Source organism: Didymella exigua (assembly GCF_010094145.1).
Source record: "Didymella exigua CBS 183.55 unplaced genomic scaffold M421scaffold_83, whole genome shotgun sequence".
Lineage (NCBI taxonomy): Eukaryota > Fungi > Ascomycota > Dothideomycetes > Pleosporales > Didymellaceae > Didymella > Didymella exigua.
Genome location: NW_022984857.1, coordinates 12254 through 36417, shown reverse-complemented (window position 1 = coordinate 36417; position 24164 = coordinate 12254). Strand labels below are relative to the sequence as shown.

The window sequence follows — 24164 nt, the reverse complement described above, 5'->3', positions numbered from 1 at the left end:
GCGATCACCTGGCTGAACAAGCTCTAGCTGAGCACGTCTCTCTAAGCCTGTTACAACCTTTAAAGACAAAGCAACACCTATCTAGAACCTAGTTTTATTAAAGTTATGCATGTTATTGTTGTAAATACTATACTTAACTTAAGTATCCTCTACTAGCTTAAACTACGCGCTAATTATCTAGGATCTTCCTATAGTATCCTCTATCTATCCTTAGCTTAATTAAAGGCTATTTTGAGCTCGTCTAAACATGTTATAAGCCTGCTAGCCTATAGTTTGCCAACAGGCTCTTCACTACGCACACTAAGTATCTTATTAGCTATATCTGCCACCTCACATAGCTAGGGCGCAAATCCTCGCGAATTAAGGTTAAGTATATACTAGATAATTGTCTGCTCCTCTAGTATAGTAAGTTTCTAGTAATTAGCACGTATATCTAGTTAAAACGTAATATTGCAAAGGTAATTAGAGACCTACTAATAAGGTACGTTCAACGCTCTACATTGGGAAAAGTTTTTCCATTGTCGAAATCAGGAAATCGTGGCATTGTACTGTGGGCAACAGTAGGATTGGTAGGCCTACAACAGTTATTCAATGTGCATTCAATGTCTAGCCAATTTTAAGCCAATTTTGAGCTAATGGCTCCAACAGTCCTAATAGCTCTAATGGCCACAATAACTCCTAATCCTGCTATAATAGTAGCTCTGCTTTATAAACTATACTTTTATTATATTAATATACTACTAAGTCTCCTCTTTAAAATAAGCTATTAAATAATATTATAGGCCTAGTAATAGAATAGTTATTAAGTGTAGAAGGTTTTAAGCTTAATGTTCCTTGCTAAGACACTAAGTTAAGATTCTTTGCTAGGGCTCTAGCAGCCTAAATGTTAGAAAATATAAGAATATTATTTAAGAATAGTAGGTAAACCAAGAATTTTACGCCTAGGCCTGCCTGCCCTGTAAGCTCCTGTTGCGCTGCTGCTGTGTGTGTGTGTGTGTGTTGTGGTCAGCAGGTGCTATGCTGTATGCTGTTGCAGCTGCTACGTTATGTGCGGGCGCAGCTGCAGCTGCTATGGTGTGCTGTTGCAACTTCAAAACACAAACCTTTAACAAACAAACCTTCAACACTCTATAACTTGCGTTGTAGTAGGCCTACAACAATAATTTTTTGCTTATTTTAAAGCTACAATTTCGCTCTATCTGTATGTGAAATTTTGCAATTTTTAAATATTTAATGCTAGTGCTAGCACCACTAAGGGTAGCTATGTAACAATGTTGTAATGTTGTTTTAAGTTTATTAAATATAGGCACTTAGTGTTTTAGCTGTTAGCAATGTTAGCGCGAAATTAGGGCTGTTAGGCGCAAATTAGGGCTGTTGGGGCCGTTGAACGGCCGTTGCACGACCATGCCACGACTGTCAGCAACGGCCGGTCTAGGCTGGATTTCGAAAAACTTTTCCCGATGTAGCAGCACTGCAGATACTGCGAAATTAGCTAGCATAGAAGGCCTAGATAGTAAGGATAACTCTACCTTCTCTAGTAGTATTCTAAAGTTGTTGTTGTTAAGGCATATTATGTTAGGGTAAAAGGTGGTTGTGCTAAGAGAAAGTAGCTAGTTTAGTGATATGGCTGGCTTGGTGATAATCTACGTTATAACAAGTGTATTTTGTTGTTCTGTGTTGTTGTTCTGCTTGTATCTTTTGCTCTCCAAAGCTCGCTGCGGGGTCTGTTTTGATGACGTGTTTGTGATGCAGCTGAGGGAAGAGGTGCTCAACAACATGAAGTAGCACCAGACCACCGCCAGCAACACGTGATCTGCTTCTCCTCTCAACCGTTACAGCTTACCTAGGTAATTAACTCACCTGGAGGGTACGTTAAATCTTTTCGACCTTAAAACAGGACAGACGGTTATTCCACGCTAGCTAAGGGCACTTAAAAACTCTTATCACTTCATCTACTTTAACGCAGTGCAAAGCGAAGACCAGCGTTTTAAAGAACCTCCTCCGCCTCCAATTGCAGCCACTAGTGCAGACAGCATCCTGCCTAAAGCAAACAAAAACACCTCCCCTCTGTATTGCGCCAAAGTACTCAATTTCAATTGCTATCACGAATCTTCGCAATAACCTTCTCGCTTAGCTTAGTTAGTGATGCAGCGTTGAGAACATCCAAGGTCGTGACCAGCGCGCCAAGTTCTGTCCTGATCCAGTTTCTCAGCTCCACTGCTGCGAGTGAGTCAATCCCGTACACGGATAAAGGTCGCTCCGCGTCCATGGCTTCGGGAAGATGCAGCATACGGACAAAAGCGCCGTTGATCGCGTCGACCACCGCTTTCTGTCTTGCGCCCTCATCGGCCGACTCGTTCTTCAGCAGCAACAAGGCTAGCTGTACCTCCGCGTCCTTACAATTAGCTCCGCCGGTATCTCCACCGGCGCCTGACTGACCCTCGAAAAGTGCAGAGAAGCGGGCATCTTTCTTTAGTTGAGAGTCGGCGGGCTGAGGTACGATGAGACCAGTGATCAACTGCGCGTTTGCCTCTGGGCTGGATCTTGGGTGCGCATGCTGCTGCAACATAGAGACATATAGGATCTTGGCCAGCAAGCCACTGTTGATGCCTTTGAAGACCCGGGTGTCGAATACGTTTTGCAGATTCTCTTGTTCTGCGATCACACCAGAGTCTTCAATCACCCCCAAGTCGACTGAGCAAGCTGACTGCCCACGGGAACAACGGAAAGCAGCAAAGGAATCGAGGAAGACATTGGCAGCAGCATAGTTGGCCTGTCCGCGGTTGCCGACCACACCCGAGATGCTGGAGAGGAGAGTGAAGAACTCGAGCTTGAGATTGAGTGATTCTGCAGCATTGTGCAAGTTCCAGGTTCCGCGAGTCTTGCACTGGACTGCTTCGTGATACTCCGTCAAAGTCATCTGGTCGAAAGGGCGGTCCTAATACTAGGTTAGCCGAGTACCTACTGGGACCAGCGTGAACTAATGTACCCTCAAAACCATTGCTCCCTGAATGATTCCTGCAATAGGAACCTTCGTCTGTTTGAATGCGCGCATCACCTCTGTGGCATCGGTAACATCAGCAGTAAGGAGATCAATGTAGGCGCCAAGCCCGTTGATCTGCTTGACGATGCCCTGCGACTTTTGATCCTCGTGCCCGCTACGAGATATGACAGCAAGATACTTGGCTCCTTGCTTTGCAAGGTAGATAGCAAGAGAACCACAAAGACCACGAAGACCACCAACAATGAGGTAGCACCCATCATCGCGGAAGACCAGTTTCGGAGTCGCTCGGCGGATCTAAGACATAAAGTCAGCAGTCGTCTTCTTGAAAATGACGGAGATTGAATAGGACAGATGAACCCTACCGGAACTTGGATCTTAGCATCGGCTTCATCCGACAACACCACTTTGCCGATGTGTGTTCCTGGTCTTAGGAATCGCACTGCCGTGGGAATTTCTGTCCATGAGAAGCGGTGCACTGGGTTAATGGGCTTGATATGCCCTCCTTCCAGAAGCTCGAACAATTTGGCTAGAGATCGCTGAATCAGAGCATCCGGAGCCCGTTCAGCGGACAAGTCGACCGCCCTGAACGAGATGTTACGATCGAAGGGCGTCATCGTAAGCTTATTACGATCTAGGATATCCTTTTTTCCGATCTCGACCATAATGCCTCCATCAGCTAAAATGCGGAAGGACTCTTCAAGCATGTCTCCTGTCAACGAGTTGAGCACTATATCGACTCCGCGGCCGTTAGTGGCAGCCAAAGTTTGCTCAGCGAAATCCGTGTTACGCGAGTTGAAAATCTGATCGTCGCTCAAACCAAAAGTGGCCTGGAGAAATTGCCTCTTCTCGGGACTACTTACCGTAGTAAACACTTTGGCACCTACATACTGTGCAAGCTGGACGGCTGCAATACCCACGCCTCCAGCAGCAGAGTGAATGAGGACACTCTTACCGGTAGAAAGGTTGCCCAAGTCGAAAAGAGCATGTAAGCTGGTGACATAGACGACCGGAAGGGTCGCGGCATCTGTGAAGGACAGAGTATCGGGGATGCGATGTACGCGAGCGGGTACAGTCCTGACGCGATTGGCAAAGCAGCCCTTGTTCCAAACCATAACACGATCTCCCGGAGCGTAGTTGGTCACGCTTGGGCTGACATGTTTGACCACACCAGCCGCTTCAAAGCCCAGCTGTGACTCATCGCCAGGTACATACCCCATACTGACGACCACATCTTTGTAGTTCAAGCCAGCAGCGTAGATCTCTACCTCTATTTGACCATTTGGCAGTGGAAGACCATCAGGTAAAAACTCGCCGAAGTGGAGGCTGTCGAGGTTGCCCAGGCGTTCGCAACGGAGTCTTACGAGTGACTCGGATTCGTGAAAGTCGACGGTCTCAACAGGCTGTTCGCTAATATCGTCGCTTTGGAGTGAGGTGAGCTTGGCATCGGGAATGATGCGGCTGATGTATGTGAGACCTCCGCGCTCAACAAATTCGCAGTCCTCGGCTGATACGTCTTCCTCCGTTGAGAGTTTGTCCAGGCATGCTGAAATTGCATCGGAAGTTGCGTCCCCCGTGGTATTCTCAACATCGAGGGTGATGAAGCGTACCTTCTCCTCACTACGGATAGTACGGAGTATACCAGCAATGGCGGCTTTGTCTGGATCGGTTACGTCGAACTGGGAGCCAACTGTGACCCATAGAAGGCTGCATCTTTGTTCAAGAAGATGCTTGATTCCTTCCCACTGCTGTTCGTTGAAACGGTCCATAAGAGAGTGGAAGAGCTCATCAATCACTACCACAATGTCCTTGCTGGAATTGATATCCTGCACTGGTGAAAAGGTAGACTTAACAACCCATTTGTCCGAGGTAAGCTTTGCGATAACCTGAGCCATCTCATCGGACTGCCGAGCCGCTGGCTCAACGAGACTCACGTGAGTAATCGTTTGGCGCACGGCCTCCCCCGACTTTTCGTCCTTCATCTGGCAGATGCTGCTTGTGTTTCCAGCAGTGAAGGTCGTGCCGAGGCGCTTAAGGAGCGGTTTATGTATGCTGTTACCGATGAAGAATGCACCTGCCTTTGCGGAGTTGGCAAGACTTGATACCAAGACTTCTTCTTCACCTGGTGTAACTGTCCCCTTGATAATGATCAAGTCGAATTTGGTATCTGGAACAATCTCCCCACCCTTCATGGCGTCCACCAGATGAACCTGTGTACCTTGCATCTGCTCTTGGGCTGCCAGCATGACCCTAGGATCCCGAACGGCGAAGACATATCGTGAGCAAGCAGATCGCATGGTAGACCCTCCTTCCGCCGCCCAGATGCTGGACGTCTCTTCGTTGTTCAGGTTCAGCTCCATCACGGCTAGTCCGGGCCTCTTGTGGACCACCAAATCGATTACATCGCCAATCTCCTTGGTCGCGAGATATTTTTGCGTTGCGCTTTCGGAGGTTTTGAATAACGTATCGACATCGGCATTCCATGCGAGACGAGTGAACGTGTGGCCTGCTTTCTCAGTGTCGCCCACCTCAATTTCTCCCTGCTCTAGACCCCTCATTTCAAAGAGACAGGCGCCATCTCGAGGGTTAAAAACCTGAACGCTGGTGGTGTAGTTGCGTGGGTGCTCTTGATCTCCAATACCGACCCAGTTTGCGGAGGACAATGCGATGCCCTCACCTTCGACCGGCAGGTTTTTACCACCTTGGAGGACTATGGTGCCAATAATTTTAGGTACAAGCACTGCTGAGCCGGAAGTGGGTGGCTCGCCCTTCCACAGAGAAGGCGATGTAGCCTGCAAGCAGGAATCCAAAACTGCGGGATGCATTGGGTAGTTGGACTGACCGAGGGGGTTCGATGGTGGGGGCTCAAGGTTGATAGTAGATCTCGACGTCCGCTCGCCAATGGAGGATTCAACTGCCACGTGCTTCTGGAAGCAAGGTCCAAACTTGTATCCCATATCAGCCAGTGCCTTGTACCACACACGAGCAGGGGTGGGGAACTCCAAAGGTCGCATAGCCTCTGCTTGAACAGTGGTACTTTGATAGTCTGTCTCGACGCAGACGAAACCTGTGATATGTTCCTGGTCGACTGGCGCATCCTCTTGCAAAGAGCACACGCGGAATTCATACCAGGTTCGTGTGGAACCTCCTTTGATAGGGGTCAATGACAACGTCATTCGGGTTTCCGAGTTCTCTTCTAACACTAGGGCGCGGAGGATTTGGACGTCTTTCAATCGATATCGGTACTTTTCTGGGGCTTGATGATTCCACTTCACGGACATAGTGGTCTGGTAGACAGCTTCAACGGCCATTGTAATATATGCTGCTCCTGGGAATACAATTTCACTGCCGAGCATATGGTCCCTTAGGAATGGGACATCAGAGAGCTTCAAGAGCTTTTTGAAGGTTGGCGCCGTCCAAGAGGTGGCAGGAATCTTGGATCCAAGAAGGTCGTGGTTGACAAACTTTTTAAAACGCCAATCTTTGCTCGCCCTAGTTTCGTGCCAATACTTGTTGGTATGATTCCATGAGTAATTGGGCAGGTCTACGACGACCTTAGCGTTGTGTTTCTCGATTCGGTTGACACGGCTCAGACTGACATTACCTCCGGCGAGAAACAGCTGGCCGGCCGATTTGTAAAGCGCGAGAGTTGAGCCTTCGCCGCGAGTTAAGCATGAGGTATATGGAATATCGCCGATCTTGCCGGCAAGACTCTTTTTGATTTGTGCAATGGGACCGGAGAGCGCATTGGCTGGGCCAAGTTCGATCAGGAAGTTGGCACCAGATTCTCCATCACGGATCGAATTCGAGGCCGCATCTGCAAATCGTACAGGTGAGACCATGTTACTCTTCCAGTATGCTGCATCAAGCTTCTCGTTCGCCTCTAGCAGTTTCCCAGTAACGGAGCTATACATTCGTACACGAGAACTATTTTTCTCAGATTGCTGCTGGAAGACGTCATCTTTGAGCAACATCTCCTCGTAGACCTCGCCAATAGCAGCCATGTAGTCGGAATGGTAGGCCAAGTCAACAAGTAGAAGGCGGGCGAAATGATTGTCTGCCTGTAGTCGATCTCGGAGCTTTTCCAGTGCTGATCGTGTACCCGAAATCGTCAGACTGTCCGGGCTGTTATAACAGGCAATTTGGACCTTCCCCTCGTCTGGCTGAAGGTAATGCTCAATTTTGTCGGCACTGAGACCGACTGCGAGCATACCAACGGGTTCCAAGGGAGCTTCAACCTTCTTAGCTGCCTGGCCACGGTAGAAGGCCGTCTTAATTGCGTCAGCATATGTAAGCAGCCCTGCAGCGGCAGCAGCTGCGATTTCACCAGAGGAGTGCCCAACAACACTCTCGGCCTTGACGCCCCAGTCGTTGAGAACCTCGAGAAGTGCCAGTTGTAGGGCCGTCACAAGTGGTTGCGAGAATTCAGGTTGACGAAGTGCTTCCCCACTTCGAGCAGAAGTCAGCTCCTCCAACAGCGTCCATGCTGGCGGCTCTGGCAAAGACTTGAGAATCTCATCGAGTTCTCCAATGACCTTTCGCGCAATAGGAAAGTTCTCTACGAGTTCTGCACCCATCTGAGACCACTGTGCACCTTGCCCGGTAAATACGAAGCCAATGCGAGGAGGCGAGGGGGCTTGCTTTCCAGTCACCAGATCGTCGGCTGCCAGGGTGGGCTTCTTTGATTGCGTGATTGTGAAAGCGCGGTAGTAGAGTTTGCTTCTCCTTTCGCTTAGAGTATAGGCCAGGTGGTCAATATCGATTGACACCGTAGGGTCAAGGAGATGGTTGGACAAAGTCTTGGCATAGCTCGTAAGGGAGCTCGGCTCATTGGCAGAAAAGACCAAAAGTTTCGGTGCTGTCAGGGCTATTTCTCCATCCTCATCCTCCTCGTCTTCATCGTCGAAAAAGTTGCCGGAGATGGTCTGGTAGGAAGAGACGTGGGGAGACGACGTGGCGTTCTCGAGCACGGCGTGAGCATTAGCGCCTCCGAAACCAAATGAGTTGACACTAGCTCGTCGGATAATCGATCCCTTAGGCCATGGAACCATTGTCCTACTTGCGCGGAGTTTGAGACCCTCCCAATCAATCCTGGGATTTGGCTTGATGAAGGTCGGGTTACCGGGGATTTGACCGCGCTCAATAGCCATAGTGGCCTTGATCAGACCTGAGATTCCGGCAGCGGCCTCGGAATGGCCTACATTGCTCTTTATTGACCCGATGACTAACTCTTGACCAGGCTGGCGACCAGGCGCGAACACCAATGCAACACCTTGGGCCTCAATGGGGTCTCCAGTAAGCGTACCAGTCCCGTGACACTCAACATATTGCGTGTCTCGAAAATCAGTAATACCGGCGTTCTTATAAGCCATTCTGGTCACAGCTGCCTGAGCTTCTGAGCTTGGATTGGCGAGACCCGCAGTGCGACCAGATGCATTTGAAGCTGTGCCGCGAATGACGGCTCGGATGGGATCATTGTCACGAATCGCGTCGTCTAGGCGCTTCAAATAGACGATGTTGGCGGCCTCAGCCTTGACGTAGCCATCCGCACTGGCATCGAAACTCCTGCATTGTCCGGAGGCGGACTGGGTCTTGTTCATGGTGCCGACTTCCTCGTTGTGTTCTGGTGCCAGCCACAAATTGGTTCCTCCCACAATCATGCCGTCAGCCTGGTGGCTGTCCAGAAAGCGGCAGGCCACATCCAGGGAGACCAAACTGCCGGAACAGGCTGTATCAATAGATATGCTCGGGCCGTTGATGTTGAGGAAATGACTGAGCCGATTGCTAAGGATAGATGGCGAAAGGCCAATAGTGATTGAGTCTGCTCTGTCCTCGGGATCGCGATTTTGGATAGCTGTATAGTCGGAGAAGCTATTTCCGACAACAACACCGGTTCTAGTTCCACTGATTCTTTCCAGCGGAATACCGCCGTTTTCCAAAGCTTCGTATGCCACTTCCAAAAGCTGGCGTTGCTGGGGGTCCATGGCGACACAGTCCGCCTGGCTGATGCTGAAGAACCGGCCGTCGAAAACAGCGGGATCAACATACTCCATAAACATCCCGCCTGGTGACTTCATTGTGCGTGGTCGCCTAGTTCCATCGTAGTGGCCAGCCAGATTGAAGCGGCTCTCTGGTGGCGTATTTCCAGCTATCCCTCCTCTTTGGAGAAGATCCCACAAAGCTGTCGGGGATTTGCTATGTCCGGGTAGCCGACAACCCATGCTGACGACGGCGACTGGCGTCTGAATGCGTGGTTCCCGCGCCGTGGGGGCAGCACCATCATGTCCGTCTTCGCTGGAGCAGATGCTCGTGCCGGTTGAGCCCTCCGGGCTAATAGAGCTGACGGGTGTGCTGTTCATGGTAGATTCGGTCATTGTCATGTAGTCGTCAATAGCTTGTTGGGTTCAAGTGGATGAATCTCTCGTACTTAGGTAGTATGAAGTGATTCCCTAGTGGAAAGAGACAATGGGGTGAAGGTTGCCAAGAATGCAAGTCTTTACGAGATGCAAAGGAACAGAAGAACTGCTTGTTGTAAACGTCTTTTAAGCATTTGTAGTCTCTTCCAGTGAGTATGTATCTCTATACTGACCACCAGCTTGATGTTGCTGTACTCTTGACGCTATTCCGCTTCTGGGAGGGCAAGACAATACTGCGGTTGTAGTACCAGACAGCGCAGATCATCACGTTCGGGGACGGACCGCAGGTAAAGCCGTCTGCTGCGAGATTGCATGCAAACAGTATCTCTCGGTCAGATTTCCACGAACTAGGAGGTGCGCCCCATTCCATTGGGCATAAATGACGACTGCGTAATCTACAGGGGCGGAACTTGGCATCCGAGACTTCCGATTCATGCAGAGTAGAGACGAAATCCGACCGAGGTTCCTCAACGATGCATGTAAGCTGCTTACCACACATGCCTGTTATCTGAAACGCCCGAGATGGTGGTATTTTGTGCGGAACAACCCCCTTCAAAGTTTTACATCAGTCAACCCAGATCGAGATTATACCTAGTCCGCGGCTACCTGTATATGCATGGGCCTTCCAGGTGCGGGCCGAACAACAGCGCCAGTGGGCAGGGACTACGTTCTGGACTAAGGTGGCTGACAGGAACCCTAATCCTCCGCTCCACCAGGATATCTAGGACCGGCTCCACGAATGTGCTCGATCTCTTACAAATTGAGACGATTTTCACCCCCTTTTTCATCGGAAAAATCATCGTTTACAACGTTTCTTTATCACTTTGGCCACTACTCGCTCTACCAGCTATCAAACAAAGGGGTTCAGCGACCAGCATATCAGAGCATTAGCACCATGAAAGGCAGAGAGGATGTCACTTTCCCGACTTTGGACGGTCTTATTTTGCGAGGATGGCTCTACCCGGCAGCCAAGAAAGGCCCAGCCATCATCATGACGCCCGGTGTATGTACAGTCCTAACTTTTCAGGATTTAATCAGCAGTCTGATCCCCCGTTTGCAGTTCAACATGACCAAGGAAACAATTATTAATGACGTTGCCGAATACTATTTCGCTGCCGGCTTCACAGTCCTAAGCTACGACCCCCGGTCAATTGGTGCAAGCGACGGTCTGCCGCGGAACGAAGCCAACCCAATCAAGAATATGGAGGACTACATGGACGCCTTAACCTTCCTGAAATCGCACAAGGTGGTGGACCCTAATAGAATTGCCTATTGGGGTTATTCATTCAGTGGAATGGTAGCGCTATGTGCAGCTGCACTCGATAAACGGGCTAAGGCCGTTATCGCCTCAGCGCCACTAACGATCTGGGAGTTTAAGAAGTGGAAACCAGTGCTGTCTAAATGCATGAAAGACCGAGAGTCTCGCTTGGCGGGCAACAAACCAGTGAATCTGCCCATGTTGACGGATACCGGGGAGCAGCCTGCAGGATTTGGCGAGAACTTCGAGGGCGAGGGCGTGCTCAACATCATCGCTCGTGCTGTAGAGTTGCAGCCTAACTTCAAACCTGAAACGGCGCTCAGCAGCTACTACCATATCGCTGCTTTTCAGCCATTTTCGCTTCTTCCGTTCGTGACACCGACGCCAGCCTTTGTCGTGTATGGCGAGCAGGATCAGATTTCGCCAGCGCATCTCCAGAAGACATTGATTTATGATGCACTTTCGCATCCAAAGCAGCTGTTTACAGTACCAGACAAGGCGCACATGAATCTTGTAAGCGGGCAAGGCTCGGAGCGGATACTGGATGAGCAGATTAAGTTCCTCAAGAGTGTTTGGACCAAAGGCTAATAGACAAGCTTCTTGTTTTGTATTGCTATAGGGTAGTGAAGGGTTCGTTTTTGAGGTCTCCACAAGTGATTAGCAGATAGAAGAATAGCTACTTGGTTTAGTAGTGTTTATTAAGACGCAAACAAATTTAAAGTCTAATATAAGGGATCTTATCCCGTCTGCGTGAACTCCAAAATGCTTCTAGCATACCTAGGTACTTAGATATATAGGTAGTCTATGCGTCTATCAACAGTTCAACTACTTCGTGGTGACCCTTTTCAACAGCATAATACACTGCCAGCCGCCCACGATTGTCTCGCAATTGCGAATCCGCCCTTTGCCCCAGCAGCAGGCTCACTAGAGCCTCATCGCCTAGTTCTGCTGCAAGATGTAGTGCTGTACGTCCCTCTGCATCGCAGTCGTCGATGTTGACCACACCCCGGCGTAACAAGACGCGGATCACGTCCCGACTGCGTGAACGGATCGCAACATGTAAAAGGGGAGGATCGGGTGTTTCGAAATCGGACTCCTCTGATGATGTTCTTGTGGTACTACCGATGCCGTGACGGTGCTGTAGAGGAGTTGTTATGCAGGCGGACTGTGGCCGTGCGACAGGATGGTATTGTTTAGAGGAGTTGGTCGATGCTGGTGATACTTCTCTATTTATCCATGGACTGGTCATTCTGCTAAAATTGCTTTGCGAGAAAGTGAGGTTTGTCTGCGGCGGTTCTTGTCCTTGTGAATGCTCTTGTGGAGGCCACAACGTGGTATGATGAACTCCAATCGATCCTCCAAATGATTGAACGTTTATGTTGCTGATAGGCGGTGGGAAGGAACCAGAGTATGCGTACATGTTCATCGTTTCTGACGCCATGTCCGTGGGGCCGTACCTGTTGGACGAAGGGAACTGCGTCATCTGGTGGCCTTCTGTGTTTGCGCTGGGAGCTTCTGAAGATCGGGCGCTGATGAGTTGGTCGTATTCCGCAATTGGAAAATTCTCCATCGAGTAGTTGAATTCTCGATTCCCTTGTTGCGTGGGGGAAAATAATTGTGTGGGGGTTGTCTCCTGGTGCGGATCGACGCGGAGGCTGAGTCTCTTGTTTGGAGCTTTTGCATTTCGCGCTTTTCGTTCTGATAATTGAGAATATTTGTTCTGATCTGCTCGTGAGATATTGGCCCTTACCTCGAAACTTCCGTTGTGCAACCCGGTTCTGCAATCTTCGCTGGGCCGACACCGTTTGCTGCACCTCTTCAACTAATACTCTCCCATGATCTGCGGGCAGCATTGAGACCTTAACTTTAAGCTTTAGACTTCAAGAGGTTAAAGAAGTGCTCCTATGCAACATCCGTTTCTCCTTTGGTTGTTAGGCCAATTGCATGTGCCCAAGCAGTACATTTATACCATCTTTTCAGATCGAGATCTCAGCCCAAAGACATAAGGGTCAAAGGAAACAACTTAGGCAGGTACGGCGAGGGGAGAGCCCCGGTGTTGGCTATAAGCTCGGCCACATAGTGTTCGGCCACATATACTGTAGTGATCGGCCACCCCACCACAACGCGTCACTCTCTTCTTGACCTTCTGTATTCCCAACACTACGCGTTCAGTATGGATGCCCGTGAGCTGGCTATACAATCTGCTATTGAAGATCTAAATTCTGGTGTTTTTACAAGCCAGCAAAAGGCTGCACAGGCAAAGGGCGTGCCGCGATCAACGCTACAAGAACGTATCAACAGTTGTCAACCCAACGCGATAGCTCACTCAAATTAACAGCAGTTAACACCAGAGCAAGAGCGCTTGCTAGAAGAGTGGATACTAGAAGAGAGAGGACTCACGCGCGCAACTTCCCTCTCATCCACGCGTACGTGAAATGGCCACCCGAATCCTGCACATAAACGGCAACTACGAGCCCCTAAGTTAACTAAAGATACCAAAATTCATTACCCGCAACCTACGCGTCATATCTGTAGTCGGCCGAACAATTGAGAGCGGAAGGACTACAGCAGCTAGTCAGAACACAATTCAAGCTTTTCTTAAGCTGTTTGAGCAGACTATAACAGAGCTAGGCATACAGTATGAAGATATATAGAATATGGATGAGACTGGAGCAGCACTAGAGGTATGTACAAACGTCTAGGTGCTTGCAAGCTTTACAAAGAAGAAAGCGTATTTTAAATTCCTAGAGGATTGCGAATGGGTATTAATTATTGAGACCATCTAAGCCATTAGCGTTCATCTTCAACGCCTAGTTATCTTAAAAGGCAAGCATCTACAATTAACGTGATTTACAGCAGAAGGTGCTCTCAATCGACTCTATACAAACCTAGAGAACAGCGAGACGTCCATCTCTGTTGAATATGAATAGTTGCAGTGTATTTTTATACTAAACACTTCACTATCCTCTAGTGGCTATTAACTGCTTCTTCTTCTATTCTTAAAACTGGCCATCGCAACAAGACCTGAGCTTTCTCCTCACTAAATGACGCGGTATCAAGAAGGAGCGCATTGTTATATCATATAATAAGACAAGAGAAGAAGCTCGATTGTAGTGAGTTATACGAGCTGGCTGGCACGCTGCTGGTATTTGCCCATTCAACCCAAATCCAGTACTAATCTTATCCTAAGTATTTGGCCGGCCAGTTATTCTAATAGCAGCTAGTTGGGCCTTAACTATATTAGAACAAGTCTCCAACACCCCTCAGAGCCCACAGGCTTTATATAAGCCCAGCAGCAGCAGCTGTTGTCAGAATCTTTCTTACGGAGCACCCGAATAGTGTTTGGCAAGGCAGGCAAGGCAATTGGGGAGGCAAATACCAGAGCTACCCAGCTCAAGGCTAAGAATCAACAACTCAAATATCAACTGATCACCACAAGATTACTCGTACATCAAAGCGCGTTTAATTTGATCCAAATGAGCGGTTTAGCAACGTTGAGAATATACAGACTGCTATTGACTGAGCAGCAGCCCTACAGGCTCAAGAAGCAAGCACTTCAGCAGAAAAAGAAGCTCAAAGACCTGCGGTTGCTGAATCTGCTCTTACTCTCAATTCCACGTGTACACAGTGGCAGATATAATCATTGTTGTTAAGAAAATCTCAACTCTTTGTTGTGTGGCTACTTTGGATGGGGCGTCTGATCACTATATGTGGCCGAACACTATATGGCCGAGCTTGGTAATTTACCTATAGGTAGGTAGCCGTACTCGTCTTTGCTACTCGATTTGGGCCGTCGGGAATCTACTTCAGTCTCTCCAATGAGATGCTGAAGGCTTCATGCGGGTGATGAAAAGAGCCAAAACTCTCCGACATGCTAACCATAAAAAGAATTTTTATTGGAGAAGTGGGCCCTGAAGCCGATGAACTGGGTCAGTTGCGATACTATTCTGCGCATTCATTGCGATTACAGCAAGAATGTAGCGACCGTCGCTGATTAAGGTGATCTCTCTCAGCGCAGCGTGCCATGTAGCGCTGTTTGATTCGATGACTGGGCGTGGAAGGATGCGCCCTGTAACGGCGGGCGCGAATGAGCTGCCAGCCGTTAGGTGTTCAATTGTGGCAGCATAGACTTCGTGATAGCTCTCGCGGTGCGTGCTTTGAAGGTTCACTGATTCTGCAGTGAGAGAAGATGAAGTGCGTGACTGCCAAGGTCGCAGGGTGCTGATGGGTTGCCAAAAGGTGTGTGCATATGTTGTTTTAAATTCAACTGGACATGAAATCTGCCGGTGTGGGAACACTTGAAACAAAATTTGGTAAATTTCCGATACCTACCGGTACCTAGGTCGGTCAGGTCGCCGAGAGACGCAAAGCCCCACCACGCCAAGATATGCACATAAGCAGAAGGCACTAAGCACCTGGGCATGCATATGCACATAAGCAAAGGTACTAAGCATGCGAGATCCTCAGCCTACAATTCTCCATATATGCAGCTGTGTCATTATGCGGGCGCACTGTCAAGCTGGCGATCGCGATATTGAGTTGTACATTGAGTCATGCCGGTAGGCATGCATGGAAGGGACGGAAAGGATGGTTATGTGCCGCACTACCTAGATAGTCAACGGGCTGACTTGTAGTACAATACGAATTCGCTCTCGGCGTACCTGCTTACCTAGGTACGTTCTAGGGTATCTTGGAAAAGCCATGCTTCCAGGTGTTGGGACGAACTCGCAATGGAGCAAAGATGGAGGATGATGATGCGACGTCTTTGTATCTTCTCCAGTATAAGTGTCCCCATGAGCACCCTCGGGGGCTTTACCGAGACCACTCGGGCCGCCAACAATCTCCTCTCAGGTTGCCAGATAACGTCAAAATGCCGGCCTTCAACATTCCTCTTTTCTTGGCTACGCTCGTCATCACCTCCACTTGCTATTGCCTCACTATCGCCGTCAACAGACTATTCTTTAGTCCTCTGACAAAGTTTCCAGGCCCAAAGCTGGCCGCCGTCACGGGCTGGTATGAAGCATACTACGATATCTTCGTCAATGGCGGAGAGGGTGGCCAGTTCCCGCGACAAATCGAGAGGCTCCATCAACAGTATGGTCCCATTGTGCGCATAACCCCCTCCGAGTTACACATAAACGACCCAAAGTTCCTCTCTGAGGTGTACGGACACAGCACACGGTCGAAGCCAATAGACAAGTCCGAAAAGTACAGGTATCGATTCGGCATCCCAGATGCGGTTCTTAGCACACCACTGGCCGAGCAGCACCATAAGCGACGAGCGGCCCTAAACCCATTTTTCTCTAAGCAGCGAATTCGGAGTCTGCACACTGGGCTGACGGAAATTGTTGAGCGCATCTCGTTTCGCCTTTCGACCGAATATGCTGGCACCGGCAAAGTTGTGAACTTCAGTGATGTGTGGTCAAGTATGACAATGGACACGGTGACAGCATTTGCATTTGGCCGCTCGACAAGCTGCACTGCGGCAGCAGACTTTGAGTCGCCACTTACTTTAGGCATACAGGCTCTCGTGTGGTCTGGGCATTGGAATGCACACTTCAAGATCATAAACGATATTATGAACTTATTTCCAGCGCCCATTCTGCTACAGCTGATGCCGAACCTAAAGCCTATTGTAGGATTTACAACTGTAAGTTTAGGCTCAAATCGTATTATAGCGCGCTACTAAAAGTGGGAACAGAGTATTCGGAACCAGGTTGCAGCTATTGTAAACGGTAGAGAGGTCAAAGGAGTGGATGTCAACCACCCGACTATATTTCACGATATACTCAACTCTAATCTGCCCGACTCGGACAAGTCAGTGGACCGGTTGACACAAGAAGCGACGAGTCTCGTTGGCGCAGGGGGGGAAAGCACAAAATGGGCCCTCACCATTGGTACCTTCCACTTATTGGACAACCCTGCCGTGCTTGCAAGGCTCAAAGCTGAGCTCACGGAAGCAATGCCCGATCCGAGTGTCATTCTCTCCTACAGTGATCTTGAAAGGCTCCCCTATCTTGGCGCCGTCATCCAAGAATGTAAGTTCTCCAGCCGTATTTTGTACCATTATACATCCAAATACTCATACAATATTTCAAAGCTCTACGTTTGGCATACGGCCAAGTCCAGAGTATGCCACGCATAAACCGTCTGCATCCGTTGCAATTCAATGAATGGGTCATTCCGGCCGGTGTCACTGTTTGCATGGATATTTACTCTATCCACAACAACGAGACGATATTCCCAAACGCGTCAACCTTCCAACCTGAGCGGTGGCTCAACGAGCCAACTGGGCCTGGCGAACGCCCACTTTCATATTACCTCTTTTCTTTTGGCAAAGGGTCAAGAGGGTGTCTGGGTAAAGAGCTCGCATACATGGAGCTATATGTCGCCATCGCAACGATTTTTCGAAGATTTGAGATGGAGTTATATAAGACAACCAGGGCGGACGCAGATTTTATTTTAGATATGGTGGTGCCCATGCCTCACCGTAAGAGCAAGGGCGTAAGGGCCGTCCTCAAGTCAATAACGTAGAAACACTTTCCGCCACATATAACGTACTCCATAAGCATTTCGACCACCTTACCGTTTAGACCACTTTTCTAAGCCTACTCAGGTATGGCGACACTGAACACACATTATTCTAAAACTAAATCCTCTCAGGAAATTGCTACCGCCGCTTATGCCAACCCTCTTAAAAACCACTCTAAGCCCCTACCTTTCAGCGAACGCTCGTGTTCTAGTCGGATCATTCTTTTAGCGTTGATCTTGCCTTCTCGTGTTGCTCTTTCAGGACTCTAGCCCCTGGTCAACCCCCTGAACTAACCTGTTTTGGCGCACCACTATCTTCTGCAACCTGCGACAATTCTGTGATACCTTTTGTTTTCCTAACACCTATCCTAGATCTTTTAACGCTGGTTAGCTGTTCTTCTTGCCATTCCTACCACTGCGTAGGATGTACTCAATGTAGACAGTCTACACTAGACATACGACACGTGGCATAGCGCTTATAGCAGCTAGAGGCAAAGCTAGCTGGCTAGCACTATAATTGTCTATATATATTAAGCAACGAATACTTGCTTAAGCATTCTTGTGCTTACCTTTTGGTAGAAGCAGAGAAGTCATGTAGTATTGATTTCGAGGGCAGGGCGCCTACTGTCCGCGCAGGGCAGCGCTTCTCATAGGCCAGCTCGCCTCTCGATTAGGTTAGGTCTCCCGCTTTCACGCACTGTAGATAATCGCTCCCTCAGCTAGACTCAATCGACAGTTCACATAGCCACACTCATCACCTACTCTGTTACTGTCAGATTCTCGTACTGTTGTCAGAGTATAAACTCGACGAGATTGTGGGTCGTAAAAATTGTGTGTATTTTCTGTCTTCTTAATTTTGTGTCTCTCCTCTAATCTTATGTACTCTTAACCCTGCCTTTCTATTAATTATTAGCTAAGGCATTATCTTAGTAGTCCCAGATTGTTTAGATACCCCTCTTTTACATGCTTAGCAACCTCAATCTAGCGTGTTGCTAATTATTAGGCTTAGTCTGTGAGCCCCTGCCTTGCTTAATGAACTTAGCTGAGATCTCTAAGTAATGTCTCTGTACAGATCCAGCCCTGCCAACCTTTCCTTAGTAACCTAATATCTAACCTACCCCCTTAGCTTAAAAACTCTTTAAGCTAGTTATCTATGTAAATAGTAGGTTATTAAGTTATTCTTAAATCTCCTTAAGAGGTAACGTGTTTCACAAGCGAGCGCCGCACCCAAGCGAGCGCCGTGTAACGACGCAGGCAAGAGGAGAGATATCCGGAATAGGTGTGAATCCGCTACAAGGCATATGGGAGTGCTGGGATAATAAGAACACCAGGATATATTCTTTACACCTATAGGTCTTGTATAAAAGGACACAGAAAAACTACTCTATAATGCTACAGTTCCTTGCTCCTTATATATAAGGGTTTAGTAGTAGTTTAGTGTAAGCTTATGCTATGTAACAAGGGCTATAGTTATAAGTTACTAGAACTGTATCCTAGTAGTATTAGGTCACTATTTGTAGAGTGTTGTTACACTACCCCCCTCCTTATAGACAGATAGTCCTATATCTATAACTTAGGTTTAAAACAGAATGTATACAGACATAGCAAGTAAAAGGGAATTAGTAGTAGGTAATATAAACCTACTTTTACTTTGTATTGTTATATACTCTATTATTATAGGAACAAAACTAGGTATACTAACAGAGAGGTTCTTTAAGTTTCTGTTTTGTCTTAAGCAAATAGAATACCTCTATGTATGTATATTAGACTAAATTAGCTATATGTCTAACCTTTAATAAGTTATAACACATTATGCTAATCCCTGTACTACCTAGCGCGCTTCTAGAGGCTTACAGAGTTATCTATATTTATTTAGTCTAGGCTGCTACTTATAGCTAATTTGTTAACTTTAAGTTTTTATTAATAAGTTCTAAGAAGCGTGCATACTACACTTTTTAAAATAAGAAGTGTGTTCTAGTACAAATCTAATACTAGCCCTTGCCTAGTTATATATTAATAGATTCTAGCTTCCTAGTAGGCTGGCGGAATGGGTATACTCCAACGTCCTTCGTGGGTACCCCCCAAAACTTTGTCAATAATACATGGATTCTAGCGAAATAGGGCTTAAAAGAAAGAGAAAAACTACCTCTACATTTCTGTAGTAGAGGGTTTTGTTATAACTATTAAACTGCACAAGCTAGAGGCTAGAAAAGGTTAAAAAAGGGGGGGTACCTAGCGAGCATACCTATTAATAGGTATACTTTGCTAGGTAGTGTTAATAACTTAGCTAATACTAGGCAGAATGAGCTAATTCTTTTTTTATTAGAAGGCGCAATACTGGGCGCTTCTATCATATAATAGATTATGTAAGCGTATCTCTGCTAGTTAAGAAGCTATAAGCCAAAACGTAAAAAAGCATACCCTACCCATCCGCCAGCCTACTTCCTAGTTATGTGGAAAGCGAATTCTCTGTCTTTTGGCAGGCCCTTGGACAGTACGAGGTCGCGTTCAGCAGCGACGTGATTCATGACCGCCACATCACGGAGGCTAGGGTCCGGGCTGCTGCCTTCGCGCTGGCGAGCTGTGTGCAGGTAGCGACTGCCTAGCTCAAGAGCGTGTTGGTGGTAGATGTGCTACTAGCGGACTACTTTTAGGTAGCAGAGGAGAATTAGGTCCTTCAGGTTTAGATAGCTAATCTAGCAGCAGCTATTAAGAAGGTGACAGGAGCTTAGGTAGAGCTAACAAAAGCTTTGTAGGGCCTTATAGAAGGAGGGAGTTAGGGTAGAAAAGGATAATAAGGTAGATAGGGTAGTTATCTAAGTAGTAGAAGGGGCAATAGATATAATAGTAGTTTAGGAGGAGAAGTTAGGGCAGAGTTAGATAGTAAGCTATCTAACGTGCCTTATAAATTGTTAGGTAACAAGATAGACCTACTATAAGGCCTAAGGCAGGTTCTAAAACTAGCTAGTAAGTACCTATAGATAGTGTACTATAATAAACTATGTTTGTTCTCTCTTACTTTGTTATCCTCTAGCTATAACATGTCTTCTATTCCTTTCTTCTACGCGTTAATCTATTTTTCTAAGCCTCTTAGAGGTCCTAGCTAATTTAGGTATTGTTTGTGGAATACTCTTAACTTGTAGGGGGCACCTATAAAGTTAGAGGCGTTATACTAAGTAGGGTCCTAATTATAGCCTACCTACTTAACCTAATACTTTAGGGTTGCGTGATAGAGCTTGCTAGCTAGGATTTCTTCTACTTCCTACTCTTTAACGCCTTAGATAGGGATACCTAAGGGTTTTAGTGCTTCTTATCCTAGGAGTAGGTCCTAGGGGTCTTTATATAACATATTTAGGGTAAATATATTATAGATATAAGATCCCTTAGGTAAGTTAAGTTAGTATAAATATCCTACCTATTCTAGTACTTAAAATAGACCTTCCTATAGGTTAGATAGCTTTCTGCTAGGGCGTAGGTTTAATAGGTTCTTAGTGCTTAGATAGACTATATTACTAACCTTCTAATTAACTAGTTAATAATGCTTTTTAACTGTAGTCTGTATTTAGAGTTAAGCCTATTCTATGTTCTTCTTAGCTATAGCCTTAGCATTATGTATGTAAGTAGCTAGGGCTAAGGTATCCTTATAGTTTATAGCTTCTAGTCCTTTTCCTTTTACTAGTTAGTTGTTCTAGAACTAGCTCTACTTTAGTTTAGAACTAAAAAGGACCTAATACAGGGCTATACTAATTACTAAGTAGGGTAGGGTTATTAAGGCTTAGTTAATTATAGGCAGTAGATTGCTCTACTTATCCTAGTAGTAGGATACAAATAGGCGCAATCTCTAGTTAATATACTTATTTCTAATTTTAGTTTAACTATCTATTTCCTTATAATAGGTAGTTAATAGTTTAACCTTTATACTAATAATATTATAGAAGGCAGACTAGAAAGTAGACATAAATTATAGACTATAGTCTGACATAATAGACTCTAGGGTGTAGCTAAATTAGTACACCTATTAGATAAATAGGTTAGCTATACCTTAGACATTTATATTCTTATAATATAGTATTATAATAGCTTATTTAGACAGGTAGTTAATAATTACTATAATCTAGTTATAACTAGCTTTGTCTAGTAGAAAATCCTTAAAGTCTATACAAAGATATTATATAGGTTAGTCTAGGATAGGTAAGGGGTAGAGGTAACCTTAGAGTTAAATCTACTTTAGATATCCTCTTTAGCATAGAATATAGTTAGAAAAATAATATTAATATAAAGTTTCTATACCTTTCTAGTAATATTTCTTAGATAATAACTAATAAGTCTTCTTTATACTTAGATATGCAGATAATACTTAGTTATAGACCTCCTAAATTAACTGTGTATAGAGTATAGAGTCTACCTAAACATAGAGATAATCCTTGTAGAGCAATAGTCTATTACTAACGCAATACTAGTTAGGTAAACTTTCACATTCTAGACTAAATCTAGCCTAGTTGTCCTGTAGTAATGCTTTAATTAATTCTAACAAGTCTAGGTCTATATAGCGCTTGCTAGTACTAAGCACGTGGATTTAGGCGTCAGGTTGTTGATCTCCTATGTACTTCTGGGCAAGATTGGAGTTGATACAAGTGTTAAGTCGATTTAGGCCTAGGAAAACGCGTGAACAATTGTCTTGCTGAGCGATGTAAGGAGCTGGCCTCTGCGGGCTATTTGCAAGTATGAATCAAATGGATTTGTTGAGGAGTGGCTGCAGGCGGAGGTCTGCAGACTTTTATGTCCTCCGTGCGGAGGTTACACAATTAGTCAAGATTGGGACCTCCTGACTGGGGGTACAGCTCGGCAGGCACCTCCTCTCGGAGGTTGGCCGAGGCCGGCGAGCACCGAAGCGCTACCATCGGGCCTAGCCCGTTACAGGCGACCCGTAAGTTACTCAGATCTTGTTCCCTACAGCTTAAGATGTCTGCTCTAGCGTTGCTTGCACCTAGAGTATACTTAATTTAGAAGTTAAACAGGGCCATAGTCTCTGCCTAACAAACTTGTCTTGCACTAAGTACTTTAGTTATTATAAAGTACTCTAGTGCTCTATATTTATAGAACACTTAGACACAAGATCAGGCACTTGTTAGTTCTACTCTCTACTTACAAAAAGCTTAGTGTATAGCAAACAACTCCTTATTATATATCTCCTAGTTTAGCTCTAAACTAGATAAGACTTAGCTGTAGAACATAACTAGGTACTATTTTCTATTAGGGTGTTTTTATAATAGTACTCCTAGAACTACACTATTAGAGGTATTAGTCTCTAGTTTTGTATTAACGTACCTCACGGGTTCGTGCACCACACAGGTTCGTGCACCACTTTTGCCAAGCCCCCACCAAAACCACCCCATTCTGGCGCAAAACAGCCCACTTTGGCCCTGTATAGAGCAATATAACACAAGATATTATTTAGAGTCTACTTCTACTGCTTACTTACACGTACGCGCGTTATGCCCAGTCTAATTGCACTGTCTGCAGCGCCTTTGAGTTAGCTCACCTCCTTCAGCGCGTACCTGCTTCTTTGCCTTCTTCCCATCACTACGCGCCCTAAACTCCTTTAGAGCAGTTAGACAAGCTCTATCCTTAACTATTAAGGTCCCTTCTGCCTGAACCCACTTTCTTTTATGCGATCTACGTCGCGTAGCAGCCTTGTTTGCCGCTCGAAGCTCTGCAATCTCCTTTTGCGCTAACACTAGCTTGTGCGCGATAATCGCTGCCCCCTTTAAGACCTTCTTAAAGGCCTCTACCATAGACGTTAGTGAGCTATCTATATGCTTCTAAATCCTTTCCTTAACAAGCATTAATTATAACCCTAGTTTAAGGGTATTGCTTAGGGTTTGCGACTGCTAGGACTTAGTGTTAATAGGCAGTAGTAGTGATAGAGTACGCAACTAGACGTCAAGGGCTGTTATAACCTGTTCTAGGTTAAATAGGACTAATCTAGCGCCTTAAAACCCTCCTTAGATATTACTAGAAGTAATTGCTGCATTATAGGCGCGTATAAAGCATAGTAGGAACTTAAGTTTTATGATGTAGGTAATCTAGTTGCGTATAAGATCTTCAGCTTGGCGCCTGTACGCCTTCTTTAAAGGGGCAAAACATCCTATATCAAGAGGCTGCAGGAGGTGCGATGAGTGCAGAGGCATGCAGATAGTGATAATCTTGTTCTCCTTGCAGTACTGCTGGAAATTGAGCGAGTTGTGGCTCTCATGGCCGTTAATAATAAGGAGCCAATAAGCGCCTATAACCCTCCTCTTTGTATACTTATCAAAGTGCTTTAACTACTGCAGCCTAAGCTTATTTGTCGTCCAGCTGTTCTTAGAGACTGCAATAACCTAGTCCTAAGGCAGATTCTCCTCCTTATACTAGGCAGAGAGGTGATAGCGGCCCTTAAAGATAATAAAGGGTAGAATAGCCCACCCTGTTGCGTTGATGCCCTAGATAACTATTGTCTACTCCCTATTGCCTTGCTGTATTACCTTTAGCCTTCCTTATCTCTCTAAAGCTGTAACAACCACCCTAGTTAATATCTAGCCTATTATAAAGCCTAACTTGTTAAAGTTATACGTGTCTTTATCCTAGATACTATACTTAGCTTTTATGTTAGCTACTAGGCGAAACTAGCCCTAGATAACCTTAGGATCCTCGCAGAGTGCTCTCTTGTAATTGTACTTGCGATTAAACTTCATTGTGAACTTAGGGCGGTGCATAACCCACGTACTGGGCCAGTTTAAGCCAACCTGGCCTAGATTGCGCTCTGCGCGTAAGGAATTGGCCATATCAGCTACAGCTGCGAGCCTGGGGGGGAATCCGCGCGATAGGCTGGCGGATGGGTAGGGTATGCTTTTTTACGTTTTGGCTTATAGCTTCTTAACTAGCAGAGATACGCTTACATAATCTATTATTCGATAGA

The 24164-nt window shown here is 46.4% G+C and overlaps 4 protein-coding genes across 4 annotated transcripts; 2 read left to right on the top strand and 2 right to left on the bottom strand.

The window, feature by feature from the left end:
• Positions 1-1827: 1827 nt before the first annotated feature.
• On the bottom strand, positions 1828-9399 carry M421DRAFT_413265 (PKSKA1). Its single transcript, XM_033590446.1, has 3 exons — positions 3367-9399; positions 2990-3298; positions 1828-2938 (listed from the first exon to the last, which is right to left on the bottom strand). Exons 1-3 carry the CDS (start codon positions 9379-9381, stop codon positions 2093-2095), a joined length of 7170 nt encoding a protein of 2389 aa, XP_033442544.1. The 5' UTR covers positions 9382-9399; the 3' UTR covers positions 1828-2092.
• A 785-nt stretch (positions 9400-10184) lies between these two features.
• M421DRAFT_427073 (DltD N-terminal domain protein) lies at positions 10185-11308 on the top strand. Its single transcript, XM_033594573.1, has 2 exons — positions 10185-10420; positions 10478-11308. Exons 1-2 carry the CDS (start codon positions 10313-10315, stop codon positions 11261-11263), a joined length of 894 nt encoding a protein of 297 aa, XP_033442543.1. The 5' UTR covers positions 10185-10312; the 3' UTR covers positions 11264-11308.
• A 169-nt stretch (positions 11309-11477) lies between these two features.
• M421DRAFT_96846 (uncharacterized protein) lies at positions 11478-12528 on the bottom strand (the record flags this gene model as incomplete). Its single annotated transcript, XM_033598432.1, has 2 exons — positions 11478-12373; positions 12426-12528. The coding sequence occupies 2 exons, from the start codon at positions 12526-12528 to the stop codon at positions 11478-11480; spliced, it is 999 nt and encodes a 332-aa protein (XP_033442542.1).
• A 3017-nt stretch (positions 12529-15545) lies between these two features.
• On the top strand, positions 15546-17209 carry M421DRAFT_78877 (putative cytochrome P450; the record flags this gene model as incomplete). The annotated part of the gene is made up of 3 exons (XM_033597437.1): positions 15546-16325; positions 16377-16713; positions 16776-17209. The coding sequence occupies 3 exons, from the start codon at positions 15546-15548 to the stop codon at positions 17207-17209; spliced, it is 1551 nt and encodes a 516-aa protein (XP_033442541.1).
• Positions 17210-24164: the final 6955 nt, after the last annotated feature.